The sequence below is a fragment of the Homalodisca vitripennis genome, chromosome 4 (genome assembly GCF_021130785.1).
Source record: "Homalodisca vitripennis isolate AUS2020 chromosome 4, UT_GWSS_2.1, whole genome shotgun sequence".
NCBI classification, from domain to species: domain Eukaryota; kingdom Metazoa; phylum Arthropoda; class Insecta; order Hemiptera; family Cicadellidae; genus Homalodisca; species Homalodisca vitripennis.
In genome coordinates this window covers 200,629,159-200,645,504 of record NC_060210.1, presented here as the reverse complement: position 1 = coordinate 200,645,504, position 16,346 = coordinate 200,629,159, and the positions used below count along the sequence as shown (strand labels likewise).

The 16,346-nt window shown below is 35.1% G+C and overlaps 1 protein-coding gene across 1 annotated transcript; it reads left to right on the top strand.

The window, feature by feature from the left end:
• Positions 1-1,900: 1,900 nt before the first annotated feature.
• LOC124360892 (D-2-hydroxyglutarate dehydrogenase, mitochondrial-like) lies at positions 1,901-15,900 on the top strand. Its single transcript, XM_046814873.1, has 10 exons — positions 1,901-2,085; positions 5,679-5,918; positions 7,100-7,207; positions 7,319-7,408; positions 10,443-10,636; positions 11,305-11,473; positions 12,291-12,577; positions 13,855-14,023; positions 15,367-15,617; positions 15,687-15,900. The coding sequence occupies exons 2-10, from the start codon at positions 5,687-5,689 to the stop codon at positions 15,690-15,692; spliced, it is 1,506 nt and encodes a 501-aa protein (XP_046670829.1). The 5' UTR covers positions 1,901-2,085; positions 5,679-5,686; the 3' UTR covers positions 15,693-15,900.
• Positions 15,901-16,346: the final 446 nt, after the last annotated feature.

The window sequence follows — 16,346 nt, the reverse complement described above, 5'->3', positions numbered from 1 at the left end:
AATTCGACTAAGGGGAACTCATTTGCAAATCATTCAGAGATAAAACAGAATACGGCATACGTTTTGAAGGCGCTCTCAAAAGATGAATTTAGTACTGCTTCGACCGGTTAAAAATACGAATACAGCGATGTATTGAGAGGGGAGGGGAGTACGTTGAAGGGGATAAATATGAGATAACGTAAACCTTTTTCACTTTTTACAAAAGGCTCGGCTCGATTTAAAATAGCCGTGTCTCATATATATTCACTATATCTTAACATCTAAAAACCATTAGCATATTAGAATAAACATAAATAATAACGTCTAAAGTCGTATACAATTGTTTTAGAGTGCAGTTGGCCAGCAAATCATATTCAAATCACAATGAACAGTTGTGTAATTTAAATTCTGATAATTTGCATAATTTTGTATTTGCAGAGCAATGGTTGCAGAAGACATCTAAAAAAATCTGAAATGGGAGACGCCTTCAATAGTTTTTCGATGAAATATATTTATAGAAATGAGTATTAATTGTATATAAAATAATGAAGGAGTTTAGAGACTAGTAGTTAAATTTAATGGTATATGCGTAACATAAGTTTTGCTTACATTGATGTAAATAATGTTATTCTGTCAACAATTTAAATAGTGAATGTTAAAATCGTTTTTCTGTTGTAAAACTGTCTGAAGACAGTTTTCTAGACAAGAAATGTTTAATTGTGAAGGCCTGTTATTTATATTCATATTGACATAGGTCAATCGTAAATTTATCTGCGATATTAATAACTGTGACACTTGTTTTGAGTACGGATTAGTTTTATATTCAATACTCTCAAACATATATTAAGTTATCACAAACGAATAGTGATTGCAATCATTTGATTCTGAACCCACGCGATTAATTACAATTATAGTTTTACTTAGTCGACGTCTAAAGATACCGTTTAGCATGATACAACTCGAATAGCCGTTTTGTATATAAAAACTGATGATATCTCGAAAGCCAGCAACTTCTATTATCTGGTCGTGTTTTATTGTCTGGATTTAGCATAGACCTTTGGTATTTCTGACATACGTACATTTTCTGTTATAAATCTTACTAGTTCTGGAATATTTTAATTTGTGTTTCCATATCTTCTAAATGTCTAATTATTTACTGATTTATTGTATTTTCTTCATAATATTGTGAACTTTTGGGAACTAAAAAATGTCTTTAAAGTCTAAACACGATTTTTACTTTGACCGTAGTAATTTTTCTACAGAAAATTACTCTTTGTTAAAAGGTTTTTGGCGATTGGGAAGAAAACAGGATTTTCCGGACATTAATTACTATTTTTAGATGCAATAAATAATTTTTACTTATTCAATTTTATTAATGATATTTTTGTAATAAATTTCCGAAAATCCCTGTCTAAAGAACATTAATATTTTCTTAGGTTTTTTTCCAAATATACAGGAATATATTTCTTTAGAATTAAACTGATTCTGAAATACATTGTAGACTACAGATTTAGGTATTTTGGGATCTTGAACAAGGACCAGAAATATTTTTTTAATACAGCTGGATTAATTTTTACTGGTAAGTATAGCAAGTATTAACTGTTTGCTCTTTCCTGGGGAAATATCATGCCAACCGGAACCCTAGAATAAACCTCCCCTCTATGATTTTCTACATCCACCACTGCATGATGCTAATTAGCACAATGGGAATCATGTAAGTTATCTACAGCACACAATTGCCTAACTCTTGCCAACACAGGATTATTAGCATTGCTCTACTCCATTACAATACGAGTTAGTTTTATGCTCGGAACATATCAACGTTCTGGTTTTTAATACTTTCCCATTTGTCACTTATCTCTACAGAGGTTATCTCAGTTTGTTATCTCGCTTCTTGTGTTGATAAACACAGTCAGCTCGTTGTAGCTACAAGTTACAGTAAATGTTGCGTCTTGTTCTGCACTAACTTGTAAGCCGAATTCATCACGACCATTTTGTTTTATTGCAGATAGAGGTTATCTCTTTCTTATCTCATTTAGTTTGTTGATCAACACCGACTCAGCTCATTGGCGGTTCACGTTACTGGAAGTAGTAGTTCTGCAAATGGTAAGCAAACTTTTATCTCAACAATGTTGCTTTTCTATGTTTCTTTAAAAACGTTATTTAGAGTTTTGATTTAATTAGAAAGATCGTTAATTATTTTACAACACTAACCTTGGGAAAGTGAATAGTAGGCTATTACTTACGGTGTACTTTTGATTTAATTCATAACTAATGACATGGCCTAATTACTTGAAGATTTAAATGCATTAAACAACTATAAACCAAAGATTTAGTGTGATCTATAAATTACCGCAAGAAACTAGCATTATGTTAGGAATACGAGGTCTATTAATTCTCTTGTAAAGTCAAAAACTCAACGCGGATTCAAGGATTTCCCTTGAGGAAATATTTAACATACCTGTTTAATAATAAATAAACACAATTTTGCTCATGACATGAGCCAATTCTTAAGTACCGTATCTTCACGTGGGCTTGCCCGGTTTGTAACTAAGGAAAGGCAGTAACTTAACCAACATCGAATCAGCGGAACGCTAATTAGAAAGAATGACTCGAGGAGGTTATAATATAATGAGTTCTCTGCAGTTAATCGTGTTAGACGCAATAATTACTCAATTACCAGTAATAGGGTAATTTCCTTGGGTAATGATCCAAGCTGATGTCGTATTTTTTTGCTTTTACCAATCTCGAAAGTAACTGCAATTAGTACGCTTTGTGTATCTGGTTTTTTTTGTATTGTAGCGTTTTTATCTTTCCCATAGTCTTAACCGTGTTTAACACCAATTCAGGCCAAATTCTTGCTTTTTTAGAAGTTGTAAACAATATGTTGTATTGTAGTTGAAACAAAGGGATGTTTAATTAGAAGAGGCCGATCTCCTTTGCCTTATTTTGTCAGGCCTCATGGGCCACTGGTCTGTGCGAGGATCTTATCAAACGTAATAGTGTACGAATACACAAACAGCAATGCGATGCCCCATGGAATAGGAAATACAGTGAACATAAATATGGAATATAAAAATATTGGGTCGGATTCCGTTATATGCCCCCAACGCTTAAAATTTTTTCAATGAACTTAGAATCTTATAAAACGATGTAGTTGAGTAACAGAACTAACATTCCATCAATCAACAAGCATTTCCAGGTATTGTGATCGGTATTATTGTCGCTGTTATCTTATCTTTCTCGAGAATCCCGATTACGGCAGGCTGCGCGGCATCACATGATTATTTAAGTTTTTTGCACGGTACATAATTGCCTTTCATTACAATTCAATTTATATTTCTGATCAGCCCTTCTAGAATTTGATATTTTACTGATAGGTAATATCTCGAGGGATGTTTTTCTTTCGTTGACATCAGCGCGGGGCAGCACCGTGGTGCCGAAGCCCACGCTGATGGCCGAAGGCACTCGCATTTTGGGTGGCGGAGTGTGATCAAGAATAAAAACAAGTTTTTTTTTGTTTTTTTTTCAATAAAGAGTTTAGTTTTTGTTTGGTAATGTTTGTTTTTGTTGAATTTTTGTGTTTGGAGAAATGTAGGGGTGTGGTCGATATAATACGTAAGTATACCCTTTTTTCTTAGCTAGTAACCAATTTTAATTCATTATAATCATCCGTAAATGAAAAATTAGCGTCGGGGGCATAATGTTAGTTGTTACTCAACTACATCGTTTTATAACGTTCTACGTTCATTGAAAAAAGTTTAAGCGTTGGAAGCATATAACGGAATCTGACCAAATTTTGTTCCCATGCCCAAAATTCGTTCAGCCATCGGCACTACAAAATTCAAGTGCAATAAATGTACCAATCTTGTATAAACACCTCAATACAATAACTATCACTGGCAACCATAGACTATGAACAGCAATTAATTTAATTTGTATGTATTGTACTTGGCTCTTTTGTCAAATACTTCTTTATATGGAACGTGAAACAGTAAAATTGAACTAATTAATATCTTACCTAATTAAAATATTCAAAAGAGAAAGCTAGAGCTGTACTATGTAACTCAATGTCTATAATACTACTGTCATAAAGATTTAACCATGAAATATAGTAAACAAAGCAGACATCCACAGAATCAAATTTTGGAATATATTAATTGTGAAATTTGTCTTAGTACTTTTATTGTAAACTCTAAATATGTTAAAATGACTTAATTTTGACTATTTTATTTTACTTCTACCGAGAATCAAAATTACTTGTTCAAGCAACTGATGGGTCTTTTTCGTTTAAGGGCCAGCACCTTACAAACATAGGCTACTATACCTGACTGACAGTGCATTTCATCGTTTTTTTGTGTGTTATTATTTCGTAGGGCAGTAGTCCAGGTACTACTTCTAGTATAAACTCGTCTTATCTTATCAGTGATAAACGCGCGCCGCTTATCTTTTGCATGTAATGAAACCTGCGTTAGTTCTGTCTGAGTTTTGTGTTCAATAAAGCGTGGTGAGTTGATCTGGGCTTGGACTTTGCAAGCTCGAGTTAATTTTTTTTCTAAAAGAGCAAGCAGCGCAAAGCGCTGCGCAGCGGGTAAGCATCGCGTGATCTGAGTTTTGAATAGGCAAGCTAGGGTCTTTTGTGCTGGCCCTTAAACGAAAAAGACCCCAACTGATAATTAAAGTGGTTTAATAAATTATACTCCAGGAATTAAAATTATATAATGAACTGCAATCTCTCAAACATCTTAAAGAACACAAAAATGTCACTAACGACCTTTAACTATGTGATAAACTTTACCTAAATTGCATAAATATGTAATTCAAAATGAGTTCTTTACAATAAAAAAGTTCAAGAGAAAAATCAAGTGCAATCAAGCATGATGTTAAAAAAGTAAAAGTTGTCAATAAAATTACTCTACCATAATAATTTGTAGCTAATATTGTAGGCTTTACAATTTTTGTTAATTTCAAACATTAAATATTGAACCCACTCTAGACTGGTTTGGTCGTACCCCTTTTTTGGGCACATTTCAACATGTCAAAAAAATAATTTAGTCAAAATATTTAGAATTTACTACTATTATGTTATATAGTTTATTTATCTTTCATGTTCAATAGTGAAATTACTTATACTACCTTAGCTTATGCTTAGCATAATATTAAAAAATACAAATATGTTTACCTTACAAAAATTACAAAAGAAGGTATTTCTCATAAACGCCCACTGAAATGGAAAACATTATTTAACCTTAATTGATTAACACTGTAGAAGCTCTTTTCTGATTGGAATTATTTATAAATTAAAAAAAAAACACTCCAATAATATATTTTTTATTTCTTTGAGGCCTTTTGTGCTTAAGGAACACATCACCAGACTTTTGTGTTCCTTGAGCACAAAAGGCCTCACAGAAACAACAAAAATATATTATTGGAGTGTTTGTTTTTAAATTTATATTCTTAATTCATTTATTACATTTTCTATTATTTGAAGTGAAACTATTCGTTTTGAACAATTATTTTGCTTACAGAAATAAATGTTTTTAAAACCATATTTCACTAATTGGAGAAATGTGAAGTTGTTGCGTTTAACTATGTGTTATCAATCCTTCAGTTAGCTAGTTATCTCACTAATTACTGCCTGCACAAGTCATAACCGCTTCAGTACTTACAGTTATACTAATGGCAGTGTTGCCCTGTAGTAGGTAGTATGGCGGGGGCGAAGGTTCGGCTGGCAGGATGGTGTCGGGGTCTGCTGCAGGGCCCCGCCGCGGTGGGGTTGCGCCCCACCAGTGAAGTGTGTCGGTTCAAGCGTGGAGACTATGCACAACTCTCGAACTCACACCTCTCACACTTCGAGAGGCTGCTGGACAGAGGCAGGGTCATCACTGACGAAGCGGAGTTGGACGCTTACAACGTTGACTGGTTCAAAACACTCAAAGGTAAACTACAATGTTTTGAGCTATATTCCCTACCGATGTAATAGTTAATTTCTTAAAGTGGTTCCTATAATGTGTTATTAATATAGCCAAGGGTGTATATAAGGGGAGGGTCTAGGAATTCAAGCCCCTCCCGAAATTTTGAAAGACAAACATGAAAATTACTCCCACTGCCGTAACTATAAGGGGATTTTTGTCAAAGATGATGTCTTGAGGGTTAGAGTTATCACTGAGAACTGATATAGGCAGATTTGGGATTGGGAACTTGAATAGATCTCTCAGTTTCCTCTTAGTCGCCAAGCTCCTGGTAACTTCTAACCAATGCTTGAAAAGTAAATTCTTTGAGTAAACTGATATACTATAATAATGGGGCATTGTAACTTGTAGTGGCAAATTTTGCTATAAATGGAAAACTGTGAGGATCACATTGAAAGGAGAACAGAAGAAGACAAAGTTACGAGTTAATTACCAAGATTATGTGTGGGCAGTTTGGCCGTATGGTTAAGTCGTCTTAGATGAATTCCTACAATATATAAATGCCAAGCACCCAATCAATAAGTTAACAATAAAAGTTGAAAATAATAAGATAATAATCATTATTGGATGGGACAAGAACAAGGACATCAGATATATACACACCAACAGATAATGAACGCTTAAACTCAACATCATCCAGCCCAGAAGTTTGGGGCATTGAATGCATTGATAATCTACACATGAGATAGACAACTGCATTACAGAGGTTATTAATAGGCAAGACACTACAGAAGAATGGGTAATACACATCATACCAGTAGAATTTGACAAAACAAAAATACTTGTAAAAAATGATTAGTGTTGCACAAAGATAATAAGAGAAACTTTATGAACAAATGAAAAAAAATAACCTCAACAAAGGGGGCAGCATCACATTATGAAAAAGTTGGCATGTGATAAATAAAGCCATGCTGTATAGCTACGTTGATCACTGATTGGTCAAGCTTCAGCCAATAAGGATCACTTCTCACCTTTATAAGCAGATGTGCATTAAAGGCTCCGCCAGTTTCTGTTTCAGGTCTATTGACTGAAGTTAATTTTTCATAGCAAGAGTAAAATATATATGTATTAGCAATATTTGAAAAAACTTAGATATAGTTAAAATTATGTCTTCTTTCAAAGTTTTAAATATGTTTTGATTTATTTAGGCAGTGCGAAAGTGGTGTTGAAGCCCAGATCTACAGAAGAAGTGTCAGCCATTCTCAAGTACTGTTATGACGAGAATCTAGCTGTCGTGCCTCAAGGGGGAAACACAGGAAAGTAACACAATGTCATATTTATCCCAAAAACAAGATAAGTGAAATACCAGTATACCATATACTTACTTTTTCAGTAGATGGAATTAATCCTCCTTTTCGTTCTTGCAGGTGTATTGGGAGGAGCTACTCCTGTTTTTGATGAAGTCATCCTGTCTACATCACTTATGAATAAGATCATTAAAATTAATGACATCCCTGGTAAGTTTACTGTATCAGATTTGAGTAAACAGGAGCACTGTTTCTGAAATATATTTTAACTAGTTTTTAACATTCTATTATTTGAATGTTCTTATATTTTTTGTTTTTATTAGTATACTGTGCTTTTTAATGGCATAAAATTATTTTTATTAGTACTAATCATTACAAAAACAGCATGTATGATCATGTCATAACATGTCCATTGTTAAAATTTGTTGCATCATGCTTTTGAACAAAATATTAATTTAATGACCAAAATTATATTAGATATAGTTGTAATGCTTGGAACTAGTCAGGATAAAATAACTAAGCCGCAACACAGAGTAGGACCCAGGCTTACCAAGCGCAGGACTGGAGAGTAGTGATGGGGAGAATCGAATAGTATTCGAATACCTCAAAATTAGTTTGAATACTTTTGAAATTAATACAATTTCTCTAGAAGAATCGAATAAAAACCTACAGTATTCTTTCGTTAGGAATAATAGTAGTCAAATAAAATATTCAAGAGCTGTATTCATATTCGTATATATGTATTGATTGGAGGGTTTTAGATGAATACATATATATATATAAAGAAAAGAATAATTAAGGGGGGATGTCCATAATTTGGAATAAGTAATTAACAATTTTCAAATTTGACGAAACGTATAATTGTAAAGTAGTCAATTAATAAATACATTTGTAAACAAAAAAGACTAAAATAAATGTTTATTTCATGTTGTGTAAAAAAATATGATTGAGGTTTCTGGCTTCAATCTATTTCTACGATCATTGGTGACAAAACCTCCAGTAGAAAAGAGTGTTTCAGATGGGACTGAAGTATCAGGTAAACAAATATATTTTTTCTAGAGTACATAAATCATGTGTATGACATGTTTACAAGAGCCACAGAAAAATAAATGATTTTACCACCTTTTTGGCAGGGCAATTCCAAATAACCAAGAAACAATGGATTACAGAAAGGAAGTAAGACAAGTCTAGACTCGATTGTTAGCAAAAGTATTCGAATACAAGGGTGCTTCTGAATACTCCGTATTCAATTCTTTTAAGTATTCGATTATCCCATCACTACTGGAGAATGGACAATACGTACACAGACAGTTCAGACAGTATCTGAAACAATTCCAGGAGATGCAAGAATACTATACAACTCCAGTTATGGAGGAGGATATTTTGATCATCACAATCAAAGTCACAGCTTAGATCTCAATAATTCACCAAGCACAGCCTCTGCACTCAACAGTGTTAAGGATCTCAGGATATCGCACTGTGGAGGACCAACGAACCCCATCTAAAACAAAAGACTGAGAGGAAAATTCCAAATAGTTGCTTATCTGCTTGTTAACATTAATCGCAATAATTTTTCTCAGAACTGGCATCAATGAAATGGTATAAAAATTGACCAGATCTGTCTTTGAACTTTTTTGAAAACAGGAATCATTTTGTAGATCTTAAAACTACTTCAGGTCAGATCAGATCAGTTTTTTACCATTCTGTGTCTCCCAGTTCGGTAGTTTTCTCTGCCTCTAATCACATAGACATGTATATCTTGGCCACGTGTCATAGACGCACAAGACAACATTGTTTCCAAGATGTGTACAGAGGCACGGCAGAGTTAACAGTTTCAACTTTTTTAAAGATTCCTTTACAAGACTCTGTGTTTCAACTGTGTAGTTATGAGAACTGATGGATTTTGAAGTTTAAATGCTCTCATGAATTGATTGTTTGCATAAGCTCCCCACAACACCAATCCGTAGGTGAGAAGGGGGTAAATCAAGCCATAGTATGCCATCATCAGAACCTGAATACGGCAATATTTAGCTAAGGATCTCAAAACATAAATGTCTGAGGACAATTTTGATTAAACCTTGTCAATTCCACATCAATCCTCGATCAAGGTATATTCCCAGGAATTTCGATCAGTATACTTCTTCCAGTATGGCATCTTCTACCATGACCATAATACCTGTCTACTGGTCTCAAAGCAAAATTTAAAAACTTGGATTTAGAAGAGTAGGTTTAAGATTGAGGCTGTTGAAATATTAGATGCAGTTGTTGGTCCCAACAAAGGCTGCTGTTCTAGAATTGATTTGCTAGTGGAACCCGTAAACTATCTCTTACTATCGACTACAGATAACAATAGCAATGCTTTATTTATTGGCAACACTGTTAATCTTAGGTTAGACCATATTTCAATTGCTATTCTAGGATATTAGTGTTGGGAGTCAAACACGTGTAACGTAGGAAAAGTCTAATTTATAATGTAAGATACCGGCCCTTGATTTTATAAATGCCATAGTAACATTCTGAAAGGTATCGTTTGATCAAATGTTAAACTGGCACCAACATGTAATCACAGTTAAAAGCAAACTCAGTTCAAGTATATTCCCAATAAAATGTTTATGTGGTGAATTATTTAATCTATGGATTAAATGCTTGAGTGCCATCTTCCCTGGCAAAAGATGTTTTATTATACTAAATAGAGCTATCAGAATCATGGCAGGAGTAGACCAGTTTCATAGCTGTAGAGAATTTTTTCCACATCTTAAACTTTTAACCTTATTTTCTTTGTTTATTCAGCAATTTTGCTTTACCTTAGAACCAAGTAAGTAATAGAAAAGATTATCCATAGCTACAACACCAGATCTGGTACTAGTGTTAATCTGCCTCAGGTTAGACTGGTTAAGACTGACAATAGCCCCTTGAGAATAGCTATCAGGTTATATAATGAGTTACCATTAGAGATAAGACAACTTAGTGATAAGGAGTTTAAACATAAACTTAATATTTTTCTCTGTAAAAGATCGTTTTATACCGTGGAAGAATATATTGACAAAACTTGAATGACTGTGAATGACTTTTAGTGTTGTTATTCTCTTGTATAATAATAATTGTGACGTGCCAATGTATTTGTATGAAATATTTTCTGGCAAAATAAAGTTCTTATTCTTATCATTTGTTGTAATTTTGGTATTTTCACAACCAAGAACCAATTGTTCTCTATCACAAATAGAACTGAATGTGACTGTCTCAGGGAGCATCGTGTGCGAGGCAGGCTGTGTGTTGGAGACTCTGAACTCTGCTCTGGCAGAGCACGGGCTGATCATGCCACACGACCTGGGAGCCAAGGGTAGTTGTCAGATCGGAGGTAACATCTCCACTAACGCCGGTGGCCTCAGACTTCTGCGTTACGGCAGCCTGCAGGCTAACACTCTGGGGCTGGTGGCAGTAAGTCTCTTGTCATTCAATTTTAGAACAGATTTTGCTGCTATAGATTTTATACCCAACCCATTAAAACAAATTTAAATGAACAAACTGATATGTCAACATCATCAGTGACTTCTCTGACATTAATGCAGTGATTTTTCATAACCATTTCTTCCACTAATTTCACATTATCATTGATTGTTGATGTGATGGGGTGTCCTGGGAGTTTGTCATCTTCAATGTCTTCACGGCCATCTATGAAACATTTACACCACTCATGAGCCCTTCTTTACAGACAGTGTTCTCAACATAGGCCTTTGTTAACGTTTCCACACTGTAGGTAAATCATTATTCACTCAAAATTTGATACAAATTCTTTTATCCTTAAAAAAAACCAAAATCGTTAAGTTCAGAAAACACGTCTAACATTAGCAGGTGCCACTGAAAAAGTAAACAATGAAAATTGTGTTCTTGAAACCCGCAAAACTTTAAAATTCCCATTACTTTTTGAACACACCTTGTAAAATACTGAGCATAAATGAAAAACTATTTTTCTCGCTTTAAAAACTCTTTATTGAATACAGTAAATGCACTGTTTTGGAATTTTATAATAAAATCATAAAAAAAGTAAATTGTTGCTCATAATGTAATCCAAACATCCTCTGTTACGAATTATTTTCCACCTACAGGTGAAAGCCGATGGAACCATATTGGATTGTATGAACACGCTCAAAAAGGACAACACAGGTTATCATCTGAAGCATCTCTTCATCGGCTCCGAGGGCACCCTCGGTGTTGTGACCGAGGTCGCTGTACAATGTCCTCCGAGACCTCAGTCAGTCACCATGGCCTTCTTAGGTACTCACCATTATCACTTGAATGTTATTGTGTACTAAACAAATCTTAATGTTATTACTAAACATAATTATTAAATCAATATTTTATCATTACAATGCAGCCAGACTTCTCATTCTGTGAGACAACACATGGTAAAAATTTCTTCATAACTTTCTCTGAAAATATATTGTGTGACACAGCATGAATTGGGAAAAACATGATAATTATGTCAGTTGCTGTTTAGAACAATGAGCTAAGCCCCAAGATATATTATTTATCAATTATGTAGTTGATGATGGTTTGTTTGGCAGCTTAATCTCGAAGGTCATTTTAACCATCTGTTGATCAAAATAACAAAATAGAATAGGAAAAAGGAATGTTGAGGTGTAAATAATTGTGTGCATGACCCCACATATTTGCTTTCAACTCTTAGAGGGATTCTAAGCCATGCTGGATAAAGTTTTCCCAAATATTTATCAATACTAGCAAGGATATTTAAGTATTAATGAAAACTTGAAGGAAACAGGAATTTTTCTGGACATTTGCCATCGTTCAGTGATACAAAAAATCAGTAACACTACGATTCGAGATCTGCAATCTGATCTCTTTCTGAGGTAAATAACTAACCTAATACATAATTAAAAACTAGGTTAAAAAATGTATGTGTTAGATTAGTTATTTACCTGAAGAACAGATCAGATTGTAGATCCCAAAACGTAGTGTTACTGATTTTTTGTATCACAGAACGATGGCAAATGTCCAGAAAAATCCTATTTCCTTCACAATCCTCCCATTATCAGAAACAAAGAATAAAACTTGATGCACAATATTGTGTCAGGCATGAGCAGCTTCGAGCAAGCTCTGCAGACATTCCGACTGGCCCGGACGATGTTGTCGGAGATTCTCTCCTCGTGTGAGGTGATGGACGCTGCTTCACTACGACTAACCACCGACACCCTCCGACTCCGCAGTCCTATACCTGAACACGCTTTCTACCTTCTGATAGAGGTCGCTGGCTCCAACCAAGGCCATGACGAGGACAAACTCAACACTTTCCTGGAGACTGCCATGAGCCAAGGGTCTACAAGTGATGGCCTGGTCACAGCTGAGCCCTCTAAAATGAAGGTCAGTTCACTGAGGTCAGTGATGCCAACAAGAAGAGTATAATATTTAGTGCTGATACTAAATCAGCTTTAATAGTCTCTGCCGTACCTTTATTTTGTATTATGGGAGAACCATGTGTATGTGGTTTCAAATATGATAATCACTGTGATCGCCAAGTCTTCCATTCCTTTTCTATATTGTGCTGTATTCTCCTCTTTTTGTCTCTTCTTGGAAGGATGAATTGTCACTGTGCTGTTTATGTGATCCACAGAAGATTACTAAACAAAACATACCTATTTAGAATTTACATTATTTTGGAGCTTATGGACGTATAATACAATACAACTAAACTACCAATTTCACAGAGCTCAGTAATATCAATTTATTATTACAGAGTAAAATTTGAAAATATTTTGTGAAAAATATTAAGGCTAACTCTTTTTTAATAGCATCTAAGTTTTTGTGTTCACAAGACATCAAAGCTTTGCTAACACCAAGTAAAAACTGACAGGCAATAATGCACATCTGCTTATAAAGGTAAGCGGAGACAAGCCAAGCTATGTTCTGATTGACAGAAGCAATCAATACAACCAATCAGTGACCACTATCATTGAATGATTGGTCAAGGTTCTGTCTACCATGGTACAACTCCTCCTCCTTCCTTGAGTGTGCATTATCGGCTCTGCCAGTTTTGGTTTAACGCCCTGTTGACTAGAAATGGCTCTCCACAACAAAGCAATATTTCAAGATTTTTGGCATGTACTTTATTATTAGTAATATTTCGACACTGTACAAACTGGAAAAGTCAGATGATTGTTATGTAACTCTAGCCGCGTAAACCTAAGAAATATGAAAAGTATTTTTGTACCAAAAGGAGGGAGGGATTTTGAGTTTTAAATGTTTTACAAACTTAAAATTTATTTTATAAGTAACAAATGTATTCCACTTCTACAGTCTTCAATTGATTTTAGAGATTGATGATTTTTACACACTGCCGAAATTGGAGTCAATTTCAATCACTGTATTGTTGAATGGAACTTTTCATTTACAAGTAAACAGAAAAATATACCGTTCTGGCTTCTGATGGTTGGTTGCACAGTCGAACTGAATGTAAACAATTCAAGATGTTTGACTTGCCTGGACAGTAGAATACAGTTCCACAAGTGTATCATGACATTCATTTCTCCCAAGATACATGTTCTGTTTTGATAAAATAAAATATTCCAGAATTAATATTAAAATTTTGAAAACTGTCATGGCTCTCTTACTTTGTCTAAAAGGCAAAATATTATCTGCAGGATCTGTGGCAGTTGCGAGAGCGTATCCCGGAGGCACTGTTCAAGAACAGTTACGCGTACATGTACGACATCTCCCTGCCGCACGACGACTACTACAACATCGTACCTGTCCTCAGGGAGAGGCTCCAGGGTTCGGAAGCTTTTGCTGTCACTGGATTCGGACACTTAGGTAAAGTCAAACTCATACTCCCATATACTCCGCATACCATTATATCAGTTAAACTTGGTGGTTTGAGCTTATAAAGTTTCTAGAGTTAAATATTGTTCAAAAATCCAAAACTTATAAATATTGTAGAATGTCCAAATCACTTAATTTTTACAAAGACTTTGTCGTCCATAACAGGATAAGTCATTTGTATCAAATTAAACATTTAAGAGATTTTCAATAGTTTTATTATATATGAACTAAAACTAAATAGTAAGCATCTGTTATGGAAGGAATTAGGATATAGATTAATATGTATGCACATAATGTCTGTAGAGGAATCTACAATATGTCTCTGCTATACCTCGCATCTCTATGCTGAATTGTACTCTTAAAGAATAAAACATTTATATAACCCATTTCAAAATTAAACAAACCAGAAACAAAAATTTTTGTAGGAAATAAATGTTGATTTCTTTTTCTTTTAAGCATTTTATTTTCTTTTAATCTCCCGCAATTATATATCCAAAAATAGGGGTTTCACAAAAGTTTAAAGTATAAAGTTGTTCTTATGGGCTGAACTCAAGGCTTCCCAACATTCGGCTCTGTTTAAACACAGAAGTAGCAACGGAAGCTGGGCAGAGAAAATAATATACGGTTGGACCAAAAGTTTCCAAAGTTGAATGATTGGAAAGGAGTTTTGAAAGGTGGTTCACTATTTCTACTCTTTTAGCTTATCAAGTTGTCATAGACTTGTCAAATTTATATGAACCTCTGCACAGTCAGAAAATACAGACATAAAAGTTCTTACGATATCCCTTTCACATGAGATCCTACCTGCTTCTGGTACTATCAGGTAGCTGTTGGCAAACAGTTTTAGCAATTTGGATTTTTTCATAATAACTGACAGATTGTTATTGAGCATGAAATGGGCATATGGTAACTCAATAACTTGGCTTGTTTTAAATTCTTAATTTTACAAATTTCTCCATCTGGAAAGCAATTTTTCCTGTTTTACTGTTTTATTTTACTGATTAGTGCAGTATTGGTAAAATGTATGGATAGTAGGAGTATTACCTTCAACAGTCGTAAAAACCATTAAAAGATAGTTTTAAAAAATCATTCCTAAAAGTACATTAAAGGAGTCATTTTTAATTCCTAAGATGACATTGTTGTTTTTCCTTAACCCAGATTTCATATTAATAAAATGCAAGAGAATGTATTTCTGATTTTACAGTGTTATGTTATTTTAAAGGTAAAAACTTAAAAATGGTTATATGGGTACAATGATTGTGTAACAAAGCCTGGTGTTGCTTCCCAACTATACGCACTCACATGTACTACTAAGAGTCATTGCAATGTTCTAGGGGATGGAAACCTACACCTTAACATCTGCAGTCCGCAGTTCTCGCCAGAGTTGCTCGCTCAACTCGAGCCATTTGTGTTCGAGTGGATCAATGAGCGAGGAGGAAGTGTCAGTGCAGAACACGGCATCGGCTTCACAAAGACACAGTTCCTCAAGTACAGCAAAAGCGAAGCTGCTATCCGCACCATGCGTCAGGTCAAGAGTCTCATGGACCCCCGGGGCATCCTGAACCCCTACAAGGTCCTTCCACAGGAGTAAATCCAACAGTTTTGTCTCATGGACCCCCGGGGCATCCTGAACCCCTACAAGGTCCTTCCACAGGAGTAAATCCAACAGTTTTGTCTCATGGACCCCCGGGGCATCCTGAACCCCTACAAGGTCCTTCCACAGGAGTAAATCCAACAGTTTTGACTCATGGACCCCCGGGGCATCCTGAACCCCTACAAGGTCCTTCCACAGGAGTAAATCCAACAGTTTTGTCTCATGGACCCCCGGGGCATCCTGAACCCCTACAAGGTCCTTCCACAGGAGTAAATCCAACATTTTGTCTCATGGATCCCCGGGGCATTCTGAACCCCTACAAGGTCCTTCCACAGGAGTAAGTCCAACAGTTTTGTCTCATGGACCCCCGGGGCATCCTGAACCCCTACAAGGTCCTTCCACAGGAGTAAATACAACAGTTTTGGGTAATTATCATATAAACGGCCGGAGCGGCAAAATACGAGTTTTGCGTTATTAACTTATTGGAAGTTAATCGTCCTATAGAATAAAAAAATATAAGGTTTAATGGGGTGGAAATGAGAAATAACGAAGTTCTAGAACATAAAAAAATGGAACAACTTTTCACGCGCGGAGTAATATTTCCATGTTGTACATCGAAGTCGAGCGTCACGTGACCTTTTGTGAGCTGCCGAAGCCCGCGCTGATGTCAATTAAAGAAAAACATCCCTCGAGATAGTACCTATCAGTAAAATATAAAAT

Excerpts from the sequence above, each read along its gene's own strand:
- LOC124360892 (XM_046814873.1), top strand. The coding sequence starts at position 5,687 with ATGGCGGGGGCGAAGGTTCGGCTGGCAGGATGGTGTCGGGGTCTGCTG. Across the intron at positions 10,637-11,304 it reads ACACTCTGGGGCTGGTGGCA|GTGAAAGCCGATGGAACCAT; the intron begins GTAAGTCTCTTG and ends TTCCACCTACAG. Across the intron at positions 11,474-12,290 it reads AGTCACCATGGCCTTCTTAG|GCATGAGCAGCTTCGAGCAA; the intron begins GTACTCACCATT and ends ATATTGTGTCAG.